General features: G+C 40.8%; 1 protein-coding gene across 3 annotated transcripts in view; it reads left to right on the plus strand.

Annotated features, from left to right (window-relative positions):
- LOC116062033 (metabotropic glutamate receptor 7-like) overlaps positions 1-18,751 on the plus strand; it is a 111,077-nt gene that overhangs the window by 89,381 nt on the left and 2,945 nt on the right. For all 3 annotated transcript variants that reach the window (XM_031316487.2, XM_031316485.2, XM_031316486.2), the window contains exons 8-9: positions 1,557-2,492; positions 12,138-12,390. In XM_031316487.2, coding sequence (XP_031172347.1) covers positions 1,557-2,492; positions 12,138-12,390 — 1,189 coding nt within the window. The remainder of the gene's footprint in view (positions 1-1,556; positions 2,493-12,137; positions 12,391-18,751) is intronic.

An 18,751-nucleotide genomic window follows, 5' to 3' on the forward strand; every position in this document is an offset into this window, starting at 1 on the left:
TACGTTTATATTAAGTGTTACTCACTAAAATGCATTTTATGTGTCCTTGAGGTCTAACAAGGTGTCCTTACTCATAAAACATTTGCAAAGCGAATTTAGTATTTCAGATCCTGCAGTCGTCGTCTTCTTCCCTGCCTTGCTTGGCACATTGCTGTGTTTCTTGGCACCTTACTGCCACCTGTAGATCAGTGGAAAAGTGTGAAACCATTGGCAACCTTACTGTGTATCATGTCACTTGTGTGCTTGAACGTCCTTGTAAACATACATGAGACAAAACAAAACAGGGACACATTCATAAGTAAATGCTTCATATTGCTAAGTCAAAAATCCACTTCACATTGAGGAAATAATGCTCATTACAAAAATGGTCCCTGAAATTAATCCTATTCATTTCCAATATAGTTTTACGTTATGTCATTCTGTCTGTTTGACACTCATTGTCTCAAAGCACCTTTTAAATCTATCATTCGGACAGTTTTAGAGGACAATAAAATTTTTTTAACCATCATATCACTAGAATGTGTAGTTTGCTATGTTTTTTTTTTTTAACTCCAACTGATTTATTTTGTTTACTTTGCTCATACCGTATATTGCTGTGAAACTGCCATGTTGAAGAATCTGTAATCTTCTGGGGCTTTTAAAGCCATGGATCATAAACTTATAATAAATCATGAGAGTATTATGAAAGCGTTTTTAACACCCAAACAAAATATGTTAGAGCCCTAAAAAATTCCATTTCTTCATGGCTTTTTTAAGCCCAACTTGTACATTGAGATTATAGTTTGAGTTTAAACCATAAAACACCTCAGGGCCTTTTTGGATTGGAGTTTGTGTGTCTGTATACTGCACTTTTTATTTTTTTAAAGATCATTTTTTGGGGCATTTTAGACCTTTTATTTTTTAGGACAGCTGAAGACATGAAAGGGGAGAGAGGGGGAACATGCAGCAAAGGGCCGCAGGTCGGAGTCTAACCTGCGGCCGCTGCGTCGAGGAGTGAACCTCTATATTTGGGCGCGCGCTCTACCAGGTGAGCTCCCCAGGCGCCCCACTTTTCATTTTGATGACAAATGGTAAAAAAGCTCTAAAAGAGGCATTTTGCAATCCCAAAGTCTCATTTTGCTTCCTTATCGTCACATATGTTATACCTCACTGGCTTGTGTATTAAAACATAATGTCTTTTTCATTTCACATTTCTTTATTTTTATTTCACTGAACAAAGGTAAGCTCTGTTGCCATGGTGATTTCAATTACTTTCAAGTATTAGAATAAACAATCCCTCTTAGAAATTGGAAAGAAAGATGTACTGTATTAGGTTAATTGTTCGTTTACATTTCTTCATCTGTTTGCAAGGATTGCATTGTACTTTGTTTTTAGAAAGAAGGTAACTTCATGAGAAGCATATTATAGTAATTAGTGGCCACTTATGAATGTTGAGTCATGCACAAAATTCAGGTACTTTTCACGATCCACATGGTTTTTCACATTCAGCGGTAACTCTGGCTTAGCGCTCCGTTGCTGACCCTATCTTCCTGTGCTCTGTGTCATCTCTCTACCAGCTGGAGGAGCTGCAGTGGCCAGATGGGGAGCAGGAGGTGCCTATCTCTGTGTGCAGTCTGCCCTGCAAAACTGGAGAGAGGAAGAAGAGAGTAAAGGGCATGCCGTGCTGCTGGCACTGTGAGCTTTGTGATGGCTACCAGTACCAGTACGACGAGACCTCCTGCAGACTGTGTGCCTACAACATGAGGCCCAACCCCAACAGGACCGCCTGTCAGCCCATCCCCATTGTCAAGCTGGAGTGGCACTCCCCTTGGGCAATTATCCCCGTCTTCCTAGCCATGCTCGGTATCATTGCCACTATCTTTGTCATGGCGACCTTCGTACGCTACAATGACACACCCATTGTGCGGGCGTCGGGCCGAGAGCTGAGCTACGTGCTGCTAACTGGCATTTTTCTGTGTTACATCATAACCTTCCTCATGATTGCCAAACCTGACGTAGCCGTGTGCGCTTTCAGGCGTATCTTCCTGGGCCTGGGCATGTGCATCAGCTACGCCGCGCTGCTCACCAAGACCAACCGTATCTATCGGATCTTCGAGCAGGGAAAGCAGACGGTCACAGCCCCGCGCTTCATCAGTCCCACCTCCCAGATTGCCATCACTTCCAGTCTGATCTGTGTGCAGCTGCTGGGCGTGCTGGTGTGGTTCGCCGTGGACCCTCCGAACACCATCGTCGACTACGATGAGCAGAAAACCATTAACCCCATGCTGGCCCGTGGCGTGCTGAAGTGTGACATCACAGACCTACAGATAATCTGCTCGTTGGGCTACAGCATCCTGTTGATGGTGACCTGCACCATCTACGCCATCAAGACAAGGGATGTACCAGAAGACTTCAATGAAGCCAAGCCCATTGGCTTCACTATGTACACCACTTGCATAGTCTGGCTGGCCTTCATCCCAATTTTCTTTGGCACAGCCCAGTCAGCAGAGAAGGTGAGTCATTTCTTTGTCTTTTGCTTTCTCTCTCTCTCTCTTTGTCACAACTGTTCTTTGTCTGTCTCTCTCCCTCCTCTCACAAATTTCCCTTTCATTCCTTCTGCCCTGTTTTTTATCTTGTCCAAACACATGCACACATGCCTATTTGTACAAACACAAAATGAAAACACAAACAGTACATAAAGGGAGCACACACACACATTTAGTGACTGTATAAGTTATGGGTTCATTTTCTTTTGATTTCACATTCACATGGCTTCGATATGCATGGAAACCCACACTAGGACCACCACGGACAAAAATAGGCATAGGAAGGCGGAGGAGGTGTTGATGTTAAGTAACCAAATTCTGAAAAGCCTGAAGAGTGATAGGGATGGGGGTGCCGGCAGCTCCAGATGCCATTATCTTAGCTCTCACGCCTTGGGCTCAACATGTACTATTATGCTTTATTCTGGAAAGGGAGACAAGCAGGTGGAGGAGGGGGGCAGGGAGAAATGGGTGAATAGAAGTTTGATTCAACACATTCCATCCCTTGACAGCTGCGCTCTACTCAACAAAGCATTTGACATTGGCTGCCACTGAAGTTGATTGAGAATATGACATTTTGACCTGACGCCCTAGTCATTGCTTATCTGGCCAGCACTGGGCAGAATACAGATGCATTCGTCGGCTGGACTCATGGGCTGTGCGTGCTGCTTGGCAGGCCATGTGTACGAGACAGAGCAGAAGGGGAAGTTTTCCACTGACAGAATATCAATGCTGACAGGAAAGTGTTACTCCTAACCTTTTGAGAGGCACAACGTTCAATATCCTTCCTGCTAAGCTACCACATGAGATGGATCAGAAACTGATTTTCCTCATCTCAATTTGCTGCTGATTTCATAGATGAATTACACCCTCAGCAGCGATTAGGAGTTCATTATGTTACTCGCAGGGACTAGTGAGGCAGTAATGTGTTTATCTTTCCCCTTTATGCAGTCAACCCCTTAACGTCAGCTCCTGCCTTACACTCACCTCCAGTTCACACCACAGCATCCTGGTGTAATGGCCTTCGTGGGCGTATTTCTGCTTACTCCCTTGCCACTGCAAGTGAGAAGTGCCTTTGCATGTCTTGATAACATCCTTTGAAGAAGCTGCAGTGTAGTTAAGGTAAAGTGACGCTATCACATCCATTATTTTACCTTACTTAATCTTAAAGATCTCCTCAAAATGTTTTTCTTAATGTTTATGTCCCATAAAATGTCTGACCTTGACTATACTGACAAATATATACTGGCAAAGTTCGTCACTAGAGCGGTGTTTTCACATTCCTCAACTAAAGGGGGAGATGTCTGTGTACTTCTCTGAAATCTAAGAATCTGAGAAATGTACCCAGAGCAAGCTAGATTTGGTATGTCACAGATTTGAAAGCCAATCGCTGTCTAATATACAAATGCAGGCGAAAAAAAACCCTGAAACCTCAGGTGCAGAGCGGATTTGTCACTTGTTGCTAACTACACTTACCATTCTGATACGTCATTTTTGGTGCACAACAGACTCCTCATCTAAATCTGGGTCTGTCGCAGGGCTCAGACAGGGCGCTGAAACTATCACTGCAGATCGTGAGCTGGCCACATCTGCCCCACGATCTGCCCCGTGGCCCGTTCTGTCTGAACAGCCCATTTGGTTAACATGGGTGCCAAAAGGAAGCGGACAGCGCTTCCTGGTTTTTCGTGGCACTTCGTGTTTGAACCCGGCGTGAGGCTCAAAACATGAATGGCTGAATCTCTCCGATGTTTTTAGCCTAGGGCAAGCAAAGGTGATGGACGGGGTGCGAGGCCATTTCCAGAATTTCTCAGTGAATGAGAAAGAGCAGATGGGCTTCTAGCCACTTTTAAGAGTTTTTTTTTACTTTGTATGTGGGAAAATCAAGTTAAACAAAATATTAATCGTAGCAGAGTATTTTTACATACTTTAAAACGTGTCTGGAGGAGGACTTAAAGTTTTCAGTATGAACACACATTCCATGCGTGTGTGCGTGCATGTGAATGAACTGTTGGGAGGCTAAATGGGATCCAACAAAGTGGCATCATGACTTTGCGTAAACATACACGGCACTTTCCTAAAGCCAAATGGCGTGTTATCTGTACGCATTTTGAGCTATCCGCGTGTATGTCTACACTGTATACAGCGGATGTAAACATACACACCACGTGGCCACGTGGCGTGTTATCGCGAAAGCGTGCCATGCTATCGTGAGAAAAACGTCATACGTGTGTAAAAAAAAAAAAACGGTTGATAAACACCACACGCGGGACGCAATACCGGCTCTCCTGGGTGAAAGTCCTAGGTTTTACCCATCCACCACCCCAATCAATCTCCCTCTGCAGACTTCCGTCCTTTCATACTACTCGCTACGGCAATAATTAACACGTAATGTAGGTCAATGGAGGCGTTGATAAACACGCTAAAAAGCGATTATGCGTATAACGCACCAAATAATATATAATATATAACACACCTTAATAACACACCAAAATGGCATACGAATTGGCGTGTCATACATATGCCACTTAATGAGATCAGTCTGGATCCAATGTGATGCATGGCTATATCCTCACTTTATAAGTACCATGAACGGTTGTGTTTTTAAGTGCAGATGTGGCTAAACACTTGATTTGAATAATCAGCCCAGGTTGTGCGATATCAAAAAAAATTATGAAAACACATTTCAGATGGCTGTGTGACCTTATGTTGTATAGCAGTGGAGCAGAAGTTGTGACCATGCACTGAGTGGAATGGTTTTAACTCAACACCATTTAGATGCCCTTATTTTCCACACCTGTGACTCCCTCCCCTCTGTTTGGCCCATTCAGTCTCATGTTGAGGGAAGCCATGCAAAAATGGTGACAAAAGATCACAGAGCATCCCCCGCCTCCTGTGCACCTGCATGTGCTCAGTCAACTACTCAACAGTCTTAAGGTAATGACTGTGTGAGAGTCACCAGCATCCAAATTCAGCTTTCCTCAGGTCTGGAGATCAACTGACTTTTGAAACAAACTCCAGGGGCCTCATGTATAAAAGACTTTCATACCAGAAGATGGCGTACGGCCAAAACTTGAAAAGTACCTACACACAGAAATATTCACATGTATAAAACCGGGCGTATGCCAGTTCCTGCGCACCTTTCCTTTATACATCACAATCAACGTGAAATTGGGCGCACATGAACGAGCGACCGACCCCGCCTTGCCTCCTCCCATAAATTAATATGGAAATTATTATAAATGCGCCCCCAATGTCATTCTTTGTCCAATCACAACGGGTTATCCCACTGCAGACGGAAAAAAAACTTCACCGACTGTGAGGTTGAGGTGGGGGCGAGACAATTTTTTTCTGTTTGGAGGTTTGTCATCTTGGATAAGCAATAAAAGAAAATGCCCAGAATGGCAAATGGTGACTGGGCGGTGAATGCACCGAACCATGGCAGAAATTTAAAAAAAAAAGTCTAATGTCGAAGTGGAAATCAAGAGAATAGTGGCCAGCACCACACCAGTTATAGAACAACATGCATCTCAGTGTCAGTCCAAATTACGCACAATAAGCAGTTTGAACTCACTGATATAATGCCATTTATTTTCTAAGTGTTAGTAGGCTCAGTGAAACTGAGTCCAGCGCGAGGGAGATCCAACTCAGAGGAGGAGAGGTTAGTGAGGCCAGCGTCTCCACGACAGGTGGCGGGGCGCACGGATCCGCTGCACCACGCATGGATGAAATAATAAAATAGTAAATAGGACTACAGTAACAGAAATATGTGCAGAATTAAGAACGGGTACACCTTATCTTACCTTCCCTTATAGCCTACAAATCACCACGGGATCAGTTACGCGTCACATGAGTTTGCCCACCCGACACAGCGTTTGCTCCTGGGGAGATGGATCCGTGCGTCCCACCTCCTGTGCGCCATGGATGTCTTGAGCCTCAGCAACTACAGACTCACAGACGCTATTGCATTTTTCTGCGCCGATCTTTTTGTTGCATTGTGAGTAAGATACAGTATTTCATCTATGGGAAATACAGAGGATGACTGAAAGTATTTTCTAAGTGGATTTATCATTCATTTCCCGTCCTCATGTTTAACAGAGGTTAAGTAGCCTGCGAATTAAACAGTTAATAGTGTGAAAAATGTGAAACATTATCCACATAAATGATCAGCGGATATAATTATGTTTTTTCATAGACAATGTCACAGACGTATGCCAGTAAGTGAAGTGGAAACTTTATATTGTAACGTTGGTGAGTTTCGGCACTTTTCACTTAGAATTCGCCACGTTACAGTGCCAGACAAGACTTTGCGGAAGGCCCGCACATTCTCACGTCTGCTCAAAGGATTGCGTGACGGCCCGCATATTCTTACGTCAGGTTCATTTTTATAAATCACACCGAAACCAGCGTAAGCAAGCTTTTCGTGCATACGTAAGCTTTTCGTGCGTACGCAACGTTTATACATGAGGCCCCAGGCCTGCAAGCTACTGTTCGAATAGACCATTTGAACAAACTAGATGACATAGAAATGTACAAAATAAGTCAAAGTCACGAAAACTAGAACAGAACTAGCAAATACATTTAAGTGATGCTGTCACAGAACACAAGAAGCCTCTTATTCTGTAACTCTTTGACCACAAAACAGAATTTTTCTTACAGTTTAAAAGAGTAGGATGATGATATAATGAAACATTTTACCTGAGGTGGAAACGATCTAGACAGAAACTTTGTAGTGAAACACCCACAAGATTCAGTCACGATTAAAGTAGAACTTCATGTCATGAAAACTAACATACCTCAAAACATGTATGGAAACCACTTAGGCTCTTATAAGATATGTCCTGTACCCACAAGCCTTCACACAAGAGAGACTGTGCTGCCACGTATCATTAGTAATGACTAACTATACTTGGCAAAAACTCTCTCATCCCGCTTTCAGAAAGTAAAATGAAAATTGCAACTTCTAATCTTCCTGTCTCTCTCTCTCTCTCTCTCTCTCTCGCTCTCTCAAAAAACAACTGCACTTGACAGGAGTTGGACTTGACACTTACTGCGGAGATGTGGAGTCTTTTAAAAAATATGTGAAATTCTCCTGCCTATCAGTTATTTTATGCTTGAAACCCTGTGCAGACTGCAGGCAAAAGGTAACATTGGTCAAGTGTAATGGAAAGAAAAATGGAACTTTGAAAAAAGATGTTGAACATCCTTCATGATATGGCTTGGCGATATGGCCAAAATAAAAAACCTTAGATACTGATATAGATAATTTCCTCTTTCGATGACTTTATATATCACAATACAGCATGTTTTCTGGTAATTTCATAAATAAATAGTCTATATGAAAAAAACATGTTAAAGCCTATGTTTTTATACTCCTGTGTGAATGAAATACTTGACAAATAAAAAAGCACTGTCCTTTATTAAGAACTTTCAGAAGAAGTTCCAAGTGAAATTATAGAGAAAGAAATGTTTTTCCAGCCATACACTGACTATGTTTACATGCATGCACACAAATAATTTGATGTAAAAACTAAAAACCGCAACCTTCAAATGATATTCCCTCAAAATATTTCCCATCAGATTTTCTGAGAAATTTGAGTCAGTATGTGCTTGTAATTATCAATTTAGACAATGTAATTGTATATCACAATATCTCAATATACGATGAAATCAAGATACCATTCCATAAAAAATGATTAATTATCATATTGGATTAACGTCCAGCCCTAGGATGAAGAGCTCAAATGGGAGATGTTGCGGTTTTACATCACTCCAGAGTCCCAAAGTAGAAACGATTATAACGTATTGCACTTGCAGTTTGGAGTATTAGACAAGGGTAATTGCCATAGTAATGTATGCAAAAAGATGATGCCAAAATAAATATAGTACGGTAAATAGCATAAATCCCATATTGATATTAACCTACACGCCATTTACTTAGCTGGTTTTAAGTAAACACCTGTTTGGCTTTTGTGTATGCAAATTACAATATCAGGTAATTTGACTCAGCTGCGTGAAATTATCATATCAGCTTTATCCAACCACATCTTTTTACAAAACATGCCACACACAATCTGCATCTATTGTTCAGCAATGATGTTGGAAACTCTCTGTGGGCTGTGGCATGTCTCTCCACTGGGAACACAAATCTTCCACTTTGTTCTTTACAGTTGGGAGAAAATATATTTCTGTAATGCAACTCAGTCTTAGGAAATAAACCGTAACAATGTGAACACATCTCTCAATTATTGTAGCTCTGCTATAATTTGAATAAATCAATAATAACATATAAGACCCCATATTATATATTATCTCGCCTCATGAAGATGTTTGTAAAGTTTGATTTGAGCGATCAAAGCCGCACAAAAGCCTAAGGTTGTGAAGACAGCTATTTCTGCAGCAAGTAACAAAAATTGCTGGTTTTGTTAAAACGGTATCTTTTTTTCTAAGCTCATTGTCATCAAGCATTACCAAAATATCTCTCCTCTCCTAAACATTGCCTGAGTTATTTCTTAAGTTAAAAAAATATAACACATTTACCTTTAGTGCTAAAAGGTTGGCCCAAAGATGTGCCTGTTCTGATTTCCAACTTTGAGACGCTTGCATACAGGCCTTAATTAGCAACATATCATCAGACAGGTGTGAACAACTTATTATAAAAACATCTTGTCGAGGAATAGTGCCATCCTCCGATTGTTTTGACTGTTAATAACCTGCTCTAACCAATGCAGAGTGGATTATATGTGTCACAACCTCTTTATCTTAAAACCCAGAAATTGAGACCTCCTGCACAGAGTCAAAATGAGTGGGAAGACCGTCCACACAGAAAGCAGTGTCTCCAATGTGGAATAGGACTTTGCGGCACTAAGCCAGAGAGAGTTATTCATGACATGAGCCCGGCTAGAAAGTAGGCCACCCAAAACAAGAGACACATCCAGGTAGTTGAGAGGAGACTGCAAATCCCCTGGATCCATTATTGAAGTCATTCTCCCAACTGGGCAGAGAGCATCCTAATTGTCACTTACTGAATCAAGTCCTTATTGCTGTGTGCATTTATAGTACTCAACCATACCCAACTAAATTGCCTTTGAAGTAAGTATATCCCTAGTGGGTATAATTATGAGGATTACCCTCAACAGCCATTTGTCTAAATGGAAGACATGTCGCTTGTTGTGGCTGGATGTTGGCATTTGGCTTGTCAATGAGATGTCGAACTCAAAAGCAACCGTTTGATTTGATTCTTGATGAGGACGTTAATAAATAATTAATGCGGCTAAAAATAGAGAGTTGCCAAGCAGTTGTGAAAATGACTTCACGTATTTATTTATGTTAAAGCAACAGGAATTAATTATGAATGTTCTTTGACAAGCTAAACATTCAAGTGGTGGGTGAGATGGGCTTTGAATTTGGGTCAAGCTCATCGAGAGGCACAATGAAAAACTGTGTGTGATTAGAGGCCGTAAGAAAAAGGATTTGTTATGGTGTGTGTTTGTGTGTTTGTGCGTGTGTGTTTTTGCGTGTTTGCTTGTGTGTGATGAGTATGAGTAAGCACCTAATACTCATTGTGCGCCTGCTCCCGAATCAACTATTCTGCATGGTCAATAAATCAGTTCTGATAGGGTCAGCATTGCAGCGTCTAAGGTATCAGAAGCTCATTAAAAGCTTATTCCAGCCATGTTTACTTGCTCGCACCAAACTCTGTAGTGTTGCTATGGATACCAGACAGGTTACCAACAACCAAACATGGAAACACAGCACAGGGTGGAGATTCTCTGGTGATTATGTTCGACGCCACGTGTACTCCTTGCAACGCTTTGATCTGTCACCCCAATATATCTAATGACAAGCACTGTAAATTCACAGCTCAGACGTGATAGAAAGCACAACATTTCCGTTCTCCCCTGGCTTGAAGCGATTCAGAACAGAGTGCACTGAGAGCATTGTGATATTCATACAGTTATTTATGCATGGTGCGCCAGCCAGATCACTGCGTCTGATGCTGCTCCACACACACAGAAACGGGAGGGGATGGAGAGAGAAAGAGACAGCTGAGTGTATTGGCATGTTGATGGTATCAGGCATCTGAATGATTGGTGGAGATTGGACGACAAAGGCATGACTGGCATGTAAATATGTATCTTGTATGAAAGATATAACCATTAGTTGTGCTATTTACCAAGAAAAACTGTATGCAAATGGTGACATTTCTTCCTCTCACTGAGTCAGTGAGCATTTCGCTGCTCTGCAGATACACTGGTGGCTAATGTGTTTACAAATGTATCCTCTCCCCGTTCACATTACCAGTGGCTGGCAGCATACAACTGACATCCGATGCTTTCAAGTGCAGTACATTAATGAGAGGGCTTTGGTGATCTGCTCTTGAAACAATAATGTCCCCTCTTGAAGCGATTCTTTCTCCTCCAAGACCCTTAAATAAAAAAAGAGGCTCTTGAGTGCTGAATTACTGTCTTCACTACCTCTTAATGAAATCACCACCTTTTGATGAAATAGCTGTGTTAACCTAAATGTTAGCGTGATCTGGGTTACAGTATGTAGGCTCGTAATTACCACATGTGAAGGGTGTTATGTTACCTCTGAAAATGAATGTTAAGGAGAAAACATTTAAAGCGTACCCGTGTTGGGCTCACATGAATGGAAATCTTGTGAATGATTTTACCACTTAACACAGTGAGAGCCTTTCACAGGCTGCACTCCACTGCGTGCAAAGCTGCAGAAAAACAAATGTGGACCTGCAGTGAGATGCAGTGTTCTTAGTCCATGCTCTACTCAAAGAGGAATTGACATTGAAATCCGGGGAGCTACAGGAATTGTTAGTGGAGGAAGAAGTAGCTCAGCGGCTGTAGATTGGTCTAATGAATGCTTGAGTGGTAAGATAAAGGTTCTGATATGAGGGGAAAGGAAAGGTGACTGCAACATTTCACGGACAGCGGGGTCTATCAATCTAGTCAAGGTTCCGAGTGGACGGACTGGTAGAAAGGAGGCCATGTGAGGACACTTTGACAAAGTCATGGGGATGCTTCTGCTATTGTCATTAATACGCTTGAACTGTCTTGGACTTGACGGAGTAGCTGCAGGTCAGGCTTTAATAAATGCTGCTGGATTATGTTACCGTACGCATGACTGCTCTTTTCCCCACATCTACACATAGAGAATATCCACACGACCTACGTATCTGATAATATTATTAGATTATAAAAGAAAAACAATTTTGCTATTGAATAGAATTATCAGTTATTATCAGGTTGTGTATTAAATTAGTCAAACATCCATCTAATGACGTGTCACGTGGGCCCTTTTTAGAGGAGTTTCTCTACACTCCAGGATTGAAAAAAAGTACAACTAATGAACTTTATTTGCTGGATGCTCATATTCTGTTATCAGGCGATGGTTATTATTAGGTTTTGCCTCTTCCTATGTTCAACAGTGTGACTGTTCTGTAATTGGCCATAGATGTTAAGCCATTGTAGCTGTCTCGCCCCTCATTTGTCTTGATAAGGTTTTAAAGTGACTAATTTATCTGCTTCATAGAACTTTTTTTTCTATTGCTATTCTAGTCTGTATTAAAATCATTTTTTACCTGTCTGTGCTTTCTTCCAGCTATACATTCAGACAACCACCCTGACCATCTCCATGAACCTCAGTGCCTCAGTAGCACTGGGCATGCTCTACATGCCCAAGGTGTACATCATTATCTTCCACCCTGAGATGAACGTACAGAAGAGGAAGCGTAGCTTCAAGGCTGTGGTCACAGCTGCCACAATGTCATCACGTCTGTCCCAGAAGCCCAACGAGAGGCCCAACGGAGAGGCTAAGACTGAGCTGTGTGAGAACCCTGCTGCTGACCCCATGAGTAAGTAGCCCGGTGAGAGAATCACAAAGCCTCATATGTATGCACCAAGAACCGAGCACTTTAACTTTACATTAGACCACATTTCATGTGTACTCAGAATCAATGTAATCTACTGCTTTAAAGCCCAGAATGAAATATTAAGTAATTTGTAAAACACAACATGAATGCTTTTCTATGTCAAACTATGCACCAGCATTTGTCTCAAAATGGCAGTCATAAAATCTATTAACACATACAGGCTCAGTCTGTCCATTTAGTCTGCAATGAGTTAATAAAGCGTAAGGATGTTATACAGACCACAGAGAGCCAAGAGCTGATAGATAGATAGATAGATAGATAGATAGATAGATAGATAGATAGATAGATAGATATATATATATATCTCACAGCCACAGATTCAATATCTATCTATCTATCTAGATAGATCTATCTATATATATATATATATCTCACAGCCACAGATTCAATATCTATCTATCTATCTATCTATCTATCTAGATAGATCTACATAGATAGATAGATAGATATATATATATATATATATATATATATATGTATATATATATATATATATATATATATCTCACAGCCACAGATTCAATATCTATCTATTTATCTATCTATCTAGATAGATCTACATAGATAGATAGATAGATAGATAGATAGATAGATTATATATATCTGTGCTTTGGAGGTTTCTAGGTTTTAAATGTTATTTTCCCAAAAAGGGGCGAATGAGATGTCTTTCTAGTCTTTCTCATATTTCCTTTCTTGTACTAGAAAGTCCCATTCCAGCAATTTAATTGGGTGGCTACTTGGGTAAAAAGTATGCATAATGTCCTATAGAATGGACCCAGTTATCTCAGGTTCCTGATAAATGGTTAGACCTTTAGCTCAAGTGCACAGCAGTGAGCATGAAAGAAGATGTGGGGGGACTCGCTCTGTCAAGAGATTTGAAGAAGCAGGGCTTTGTCGCCAGGAATGGAAAGAGATAATCTGTCTCTGTGGCTGTGTGTTACTCATACCACCCTTCATCTGAAACAGCAAGCGTGATCCTGTTAGCAAAGATAATACTGGGTATTAGTATGTGAGTGGGGAAGCCTACATACTTCCACAGTTAGGTGATAAGAGTGTTTCGTCTGGGGTGAGAAACAACAAATCTCAAAAGGGTTTTGGATTAAAAAAAAGTGGAATTTAGACCAGCGTTGCCATGGAAGCTCTTTGCTCTTCTCTAGTTGTCAGGATGAAGACAGAGATGATTGACAGCTCATGCAAATCACACATCAGTCTCCAAAGGCCTCCTCTCCCACAACGCTTCTAATCACACAGAGCGATCATGGCACCCACAGGTGCACCAGCCCCTCAACCCCTCTTTAAATTATGCCTATGAGATGACAGATTTTCCTGGGAGTTTCTCCAAAACCCCCAACAGTTGTCACACTCATCTGTCAGGAGCTGAATAAGCTTTGTGTATGTGTGTATGTGTACAACTGTGAGCTTGCGGTTTTCAATGTGTGTATCTGTGTGTGACTGAATGTGTGAGTTACACACATACAGTATAAATCAGATAGCTGATGCAAGTGCATCAGGGGATGGGGAACACATCCTTCCCAGTCACACATGTGGCTCAATGAGCAAATTCACTCTGCATTGAGGGTGAAGCCTTAACATCTGTCGCAGCAGCACATCAAAAGTCCCCAAGCAGGGCATGTGGTCTCTGCGAGGCCCTCCCAAAAGTGCGTTGTGTCATTTGCTCTGTGTGTCTCTCACCTTCTGTCTCTCCTACATGAATATCTTCACACCTCGTCTCACCTCCGAGCACTCTCTCTCCTCCTCTTGCCCTTCTTTTTTAGCGGCAGAAGAAGTGACATTTATTAATGGCGAATTTATGTGCATGACCGCCCCGAAACCTGAACTGTGCCTCGACCATCCCTGGAGACTGTCCGTCAAGTCCTGTAACCATCAGAGCGCCAAATACCTCCCTTTCAGGGCCCATCAGGCCTGTATGAGATGACTCTGAGTGATTTATAGCATTAAGAGCATTAGCAGTTCTGCAGTTTTACATTGGTATTGATACGGTGTAATATCTTCATGATTATACGGTGGCCCTGAAGTGCAAATCACAACAGCAATAAGAAAAACGCGACGGCAAATATGAAAACACGACAGCGAATATGAAAACACGACGGCAAATAGGAAAACACGACGGCAAATAGGAAAACACGACGGCAAATATGAAAACACGACAGCAAATAGGAAAACACAACAGCAAATAGGAAAACACGACAGCAAATAGAAAAACACGACAGCAAATAGGAAAACACGACCGCAAATAGGAAAACAAAACGGCAAATATGAAAACACGACAGCAAATAGGAAAACACGACAGCAAATAGGAAAATAAAACGGCAAATATGAAAACACGACAGCAAATAGGAAAACACGACAGCAAATAGGAAAACACGACAGCGAATATGAAAACACGACAGCGAATATGAAAACACGACAGCAAATATGAAAACACGACAGCGAATATGAAAACACGACGGCAAATATGAAAACACGACAGCGAATATGAAAACACGACGGCAAATATGAAAACACGACAGCGAATATGAAAACACGACAGCGAATATGAAAACACGACAGCAAATATGAAAACACGACAGCGAATATGAAAACACGACAGCAAATAGGAAAACACAACAGCAAATAGAAAAACACGACAGCAAATAGAAAAACACGACAGCAAATAGGAAAACACGACGGCAAATATGAAAACACGACAGCAAATAGGAAAACACGACAGCAAATAGGAAAACACGACGGCAAATATGAAAACACTTAAATAAATCACAAAACACAACGGCATTAACTTCTACCGGAAAAGGTAGGGCCTATCTAGCAGTGGACGGACCCTCCTGATTGGACAGACGCACTGTCTGTCTTTCGTGCTCCCAAATCACCCACAATCCTATGCGCGCGGCTTTGCCGGCTCGTTAAAAAAACAACAACAATGGCGGACCTAAGTGGGAGTTGGAGCGGCATCGCTGATGGCACAATTAACATTTAAATGTAAGTATATTTAGTGTTTGCCGTACATTTGTTATCACCGTTAATGTGTTACATCAATGTCAAGTGTTACGCATTAATGCTGGTACAAATTGCTATTATAATTAGGTAGATACACCCCGAGCTAACGTTAAGCTAACTGAACCTATCATTTAACATTAGGCTGTTAGCTAGCTAGCTGTGTTGCTGTCTTTTATGCCATTTGTGTTCGTAAAGTTTAATGTCCGGTGCCATTTTCATCTCTTTTTGTAAGCCGTTACTGTATATGCGTAATGTTAGCAGAGATTTAGAAATTGGTTTGTTTATCAGTTGTAGCTGCAGGATTGGAGGTAAAGCTGCACCTTGTTAACTTCACTAGCAACGTTAAATGAAAGCTAAAATGTATGAGTAGTTTCCCATGTAACAAGTATAACATTCCGTTATAGCATTTATAATGGTAAAGATCTTTTTCTTGTGTTTGCTGTCTTTTAACAGGGACTAAGGAACAAATGGAGGCTGCACTACAACGCTGAAGTTGGCATCCGATTCGCAGCTTCCGATTCGGCAGTTAAGGGGAAATTTAAGGGGAACTTAAAACTGTCCGATTCAGCAGGGAAACATAATTTACATTGCTAAGTGACTGAACCTCCGTTTTTTGAACCTCTTACTGTATTGAATGAGTGTTAGTCATTAAGGTAAATTATTAATTATGTCTAAAACACACTTTTAGATTTGTGAAAGCTTTATTGTCTTTATGAGAACACAATAAAGGGAGATTTCACCGTTTTTCTAAACTTGTCAAATCAGGACTAAATTATCCCAGAGAGTCTAAGGAGTCTTAAAAACACAGTTTGAGATTTGTGAAAGCTTTATTCTATTTGTGAAAATGCAATAAAGGGAGATTTTACTGTATTTTTCACATATAGACTACATTGGACCAGGTCCAGATCCAAAACCACAATTATCCCAGAGAGGCTAAATAAACTGTTTTATTTTATTGCCACAGCATGGCCTTTGCTAATTGACATTCAACGTACAAGTCCACGTCTCTCCATGTCATTTCTTATATCCATGAGCAGGTCTTCCTTCTCACTTCAAAAGAAAAGTAGAAAAAGTTATTTTTACCTTTTGGAAATCAATCCAAATATCGTCATAGATTTGCCAGTGGTTTAATTTACTCTTCAAATCCTTCTCCTTCCACATAAGTGTTGTTTTCTCACCTTTCCTCAGAAAAAGAGGCAGGACTGAGTATTTATTAAGATTCTTTTTAATTCATACTTCATAGGCCATTGTCTCAGGTGAGGAGCAACCCCATTTCTGGGGAACGCTGGGTCCCGATCTTCTTTGATGATGAAACCCAGCTGGACAGGATTGTGAAATACCTGTCAAACTTCCTCGACAGCTGTGACACACTCTCTGATAAAGTGTGCACCATGGTGTCTTCTGACAGGATCAAATACATCCTAAATGTGTTGCTGTCAGAGATAGGTCCACAGCAGTTCCACATTATATTCATGAAGACATTTTTTTCTATGACTTAAAGTGGCTATATGTAACTTTCAGTTTGTGTTAATTCTAGCGGCCACTTTGGATAAAAGTGGTAGTATTTTCACCACACCTGCTGTCGTAAAGGTCTTTTCTTTACGGTGCTGTATTGCCCACTGTAGATTACCAAATTTGCGTTACCGTGTTTACACAAGTACAGGGGAAGACCTACTCATGGATATAATAAATGACATGGAGAGAGTGAGTTAATTCTTGTCCAGTTTTGATATTGTGGTTTTGGATGTGGACTTGGTCCAATGTGGTCTACGTATGCAAAAAACAGTAAAATCTCCCTTTTATGGCATTTTCACAAATAGAATAAAGCTTTCACAAATCCCAAACTGTGTTTTTAAGACTCCTTAGCCTCTCTGGGATAATGTAGTCCAGATTTGACAAGTCTAGGTGGATCTAGACCTAGTCTAATGTGGTTTATATGTGAAAAAAAGCTTATTGTGTTCTCATAAAGACAATAAAGCTTTCACAAATCTAAAAGTGTGTTTTAGACATAATTATAAATTTACCTTAATGACTAACATTATGACTCATTCAATACAGTAAGAGGTTAAAAAAACAGTTTTAAGTTCCCCTTAACTGCCAAATCAGAAGCTGCGAATCGGATGCCAACTTCAGCGTCGTGGCTGCACTAGCGTCACCAGAAGGGAGAGATGAGCAGGAGAGGGAAAGCAAAAGACAAGCAGGGAGACAGAGGCCAAAAAGAGATGTTGAATAGATTATTTACTATATTAGAGATTGCCATTCAAAAAATAAATGCATTAAATTAACTAGTTTGTTTGTGTCTTTTAAGTTTTTGGGTGTGTGTATATAATATAAACTGTTTTTCAATGTTTCCATCAAATTATGACCTGGACACAGGAAACTTCTGAGTAATTATATTCAGATGCTACCTGTTTTAATAACTAGTTAGGTATACAAGCTCTAAAAAGACATTAATGAAACGTGTATCTTTATTATAACATTTATTCAAACATTACTATATACTGTACACAAGTATATTCAACATGAAGCGGCGATCAGACTCAGCTCCCGATGATGGTGTTGCTTCCGGACTGCAGACAGAAGGAGAAAGATTAGGTTAGTCCAGTAGTTTCCACCTGTCCTGTAGATTAGGTTTCCAGTGTATCCAACCTGTCCTGGTAAGATTAGAATTGTATCACAAGTATATTTAAGCATACTGAAACATGAAGGTACTTCATGTAACTGTGTAGTGGTGTAGTTTTTTCATCATGGTCTTAACTGACAACTGTTGACCATTTAACACACTTACACCTACCTTTACTGTATTAGTGGGTGTTTATCAATGGAGATATTATGACTTTTCATATGTTGGTTGTAGCCTTGTAGCTTGTGTGTTTACAGTACTATTTACCCTTTCTCACTTGCAGTTTAATGCATATCATACTGCCTGTGGTAGCTCATTAGCTGGTAGCGTTTACCTTATAGTTGCTGATCATATTTTGCACTGCATTTGTCTGAAAGCTAGAAGCTACTGGACAATGAGCTAATGTTGCATAGATGCAGTAAACTACAAGCTAATGTAAACGGTTAGCTACTGCAATTCTCCTTACCGGTAAGTGTTATGACTACTACAAACATGAACTCCCACGAGTTTTTAATTTATTGACATGGGATAAATAAGACAAAACGACTATTGCTTACATTAAAGCCTATCGGTGTCGGTAACGTTACCTACCTTTGCACGTTGCGAGCAAAGTTCCTGACAGAATATTCTCCTCCTGCAAGCAGA

The sequence above is a fragment of the Sander lucioperca genome, chromosome 12 (assembly GCF_008315115.2).
Source record: "Sander lucioperca isolate FBNREF2018 chromosome 12, SLUC_FBN_1.2, whole genome shotgun sequence".
Lineage (NCBI taxonomy): Eukaryota > Metazoa > Chordata > Actinopteri > Perciformes > Percidae > Sander > Sander lucioperca.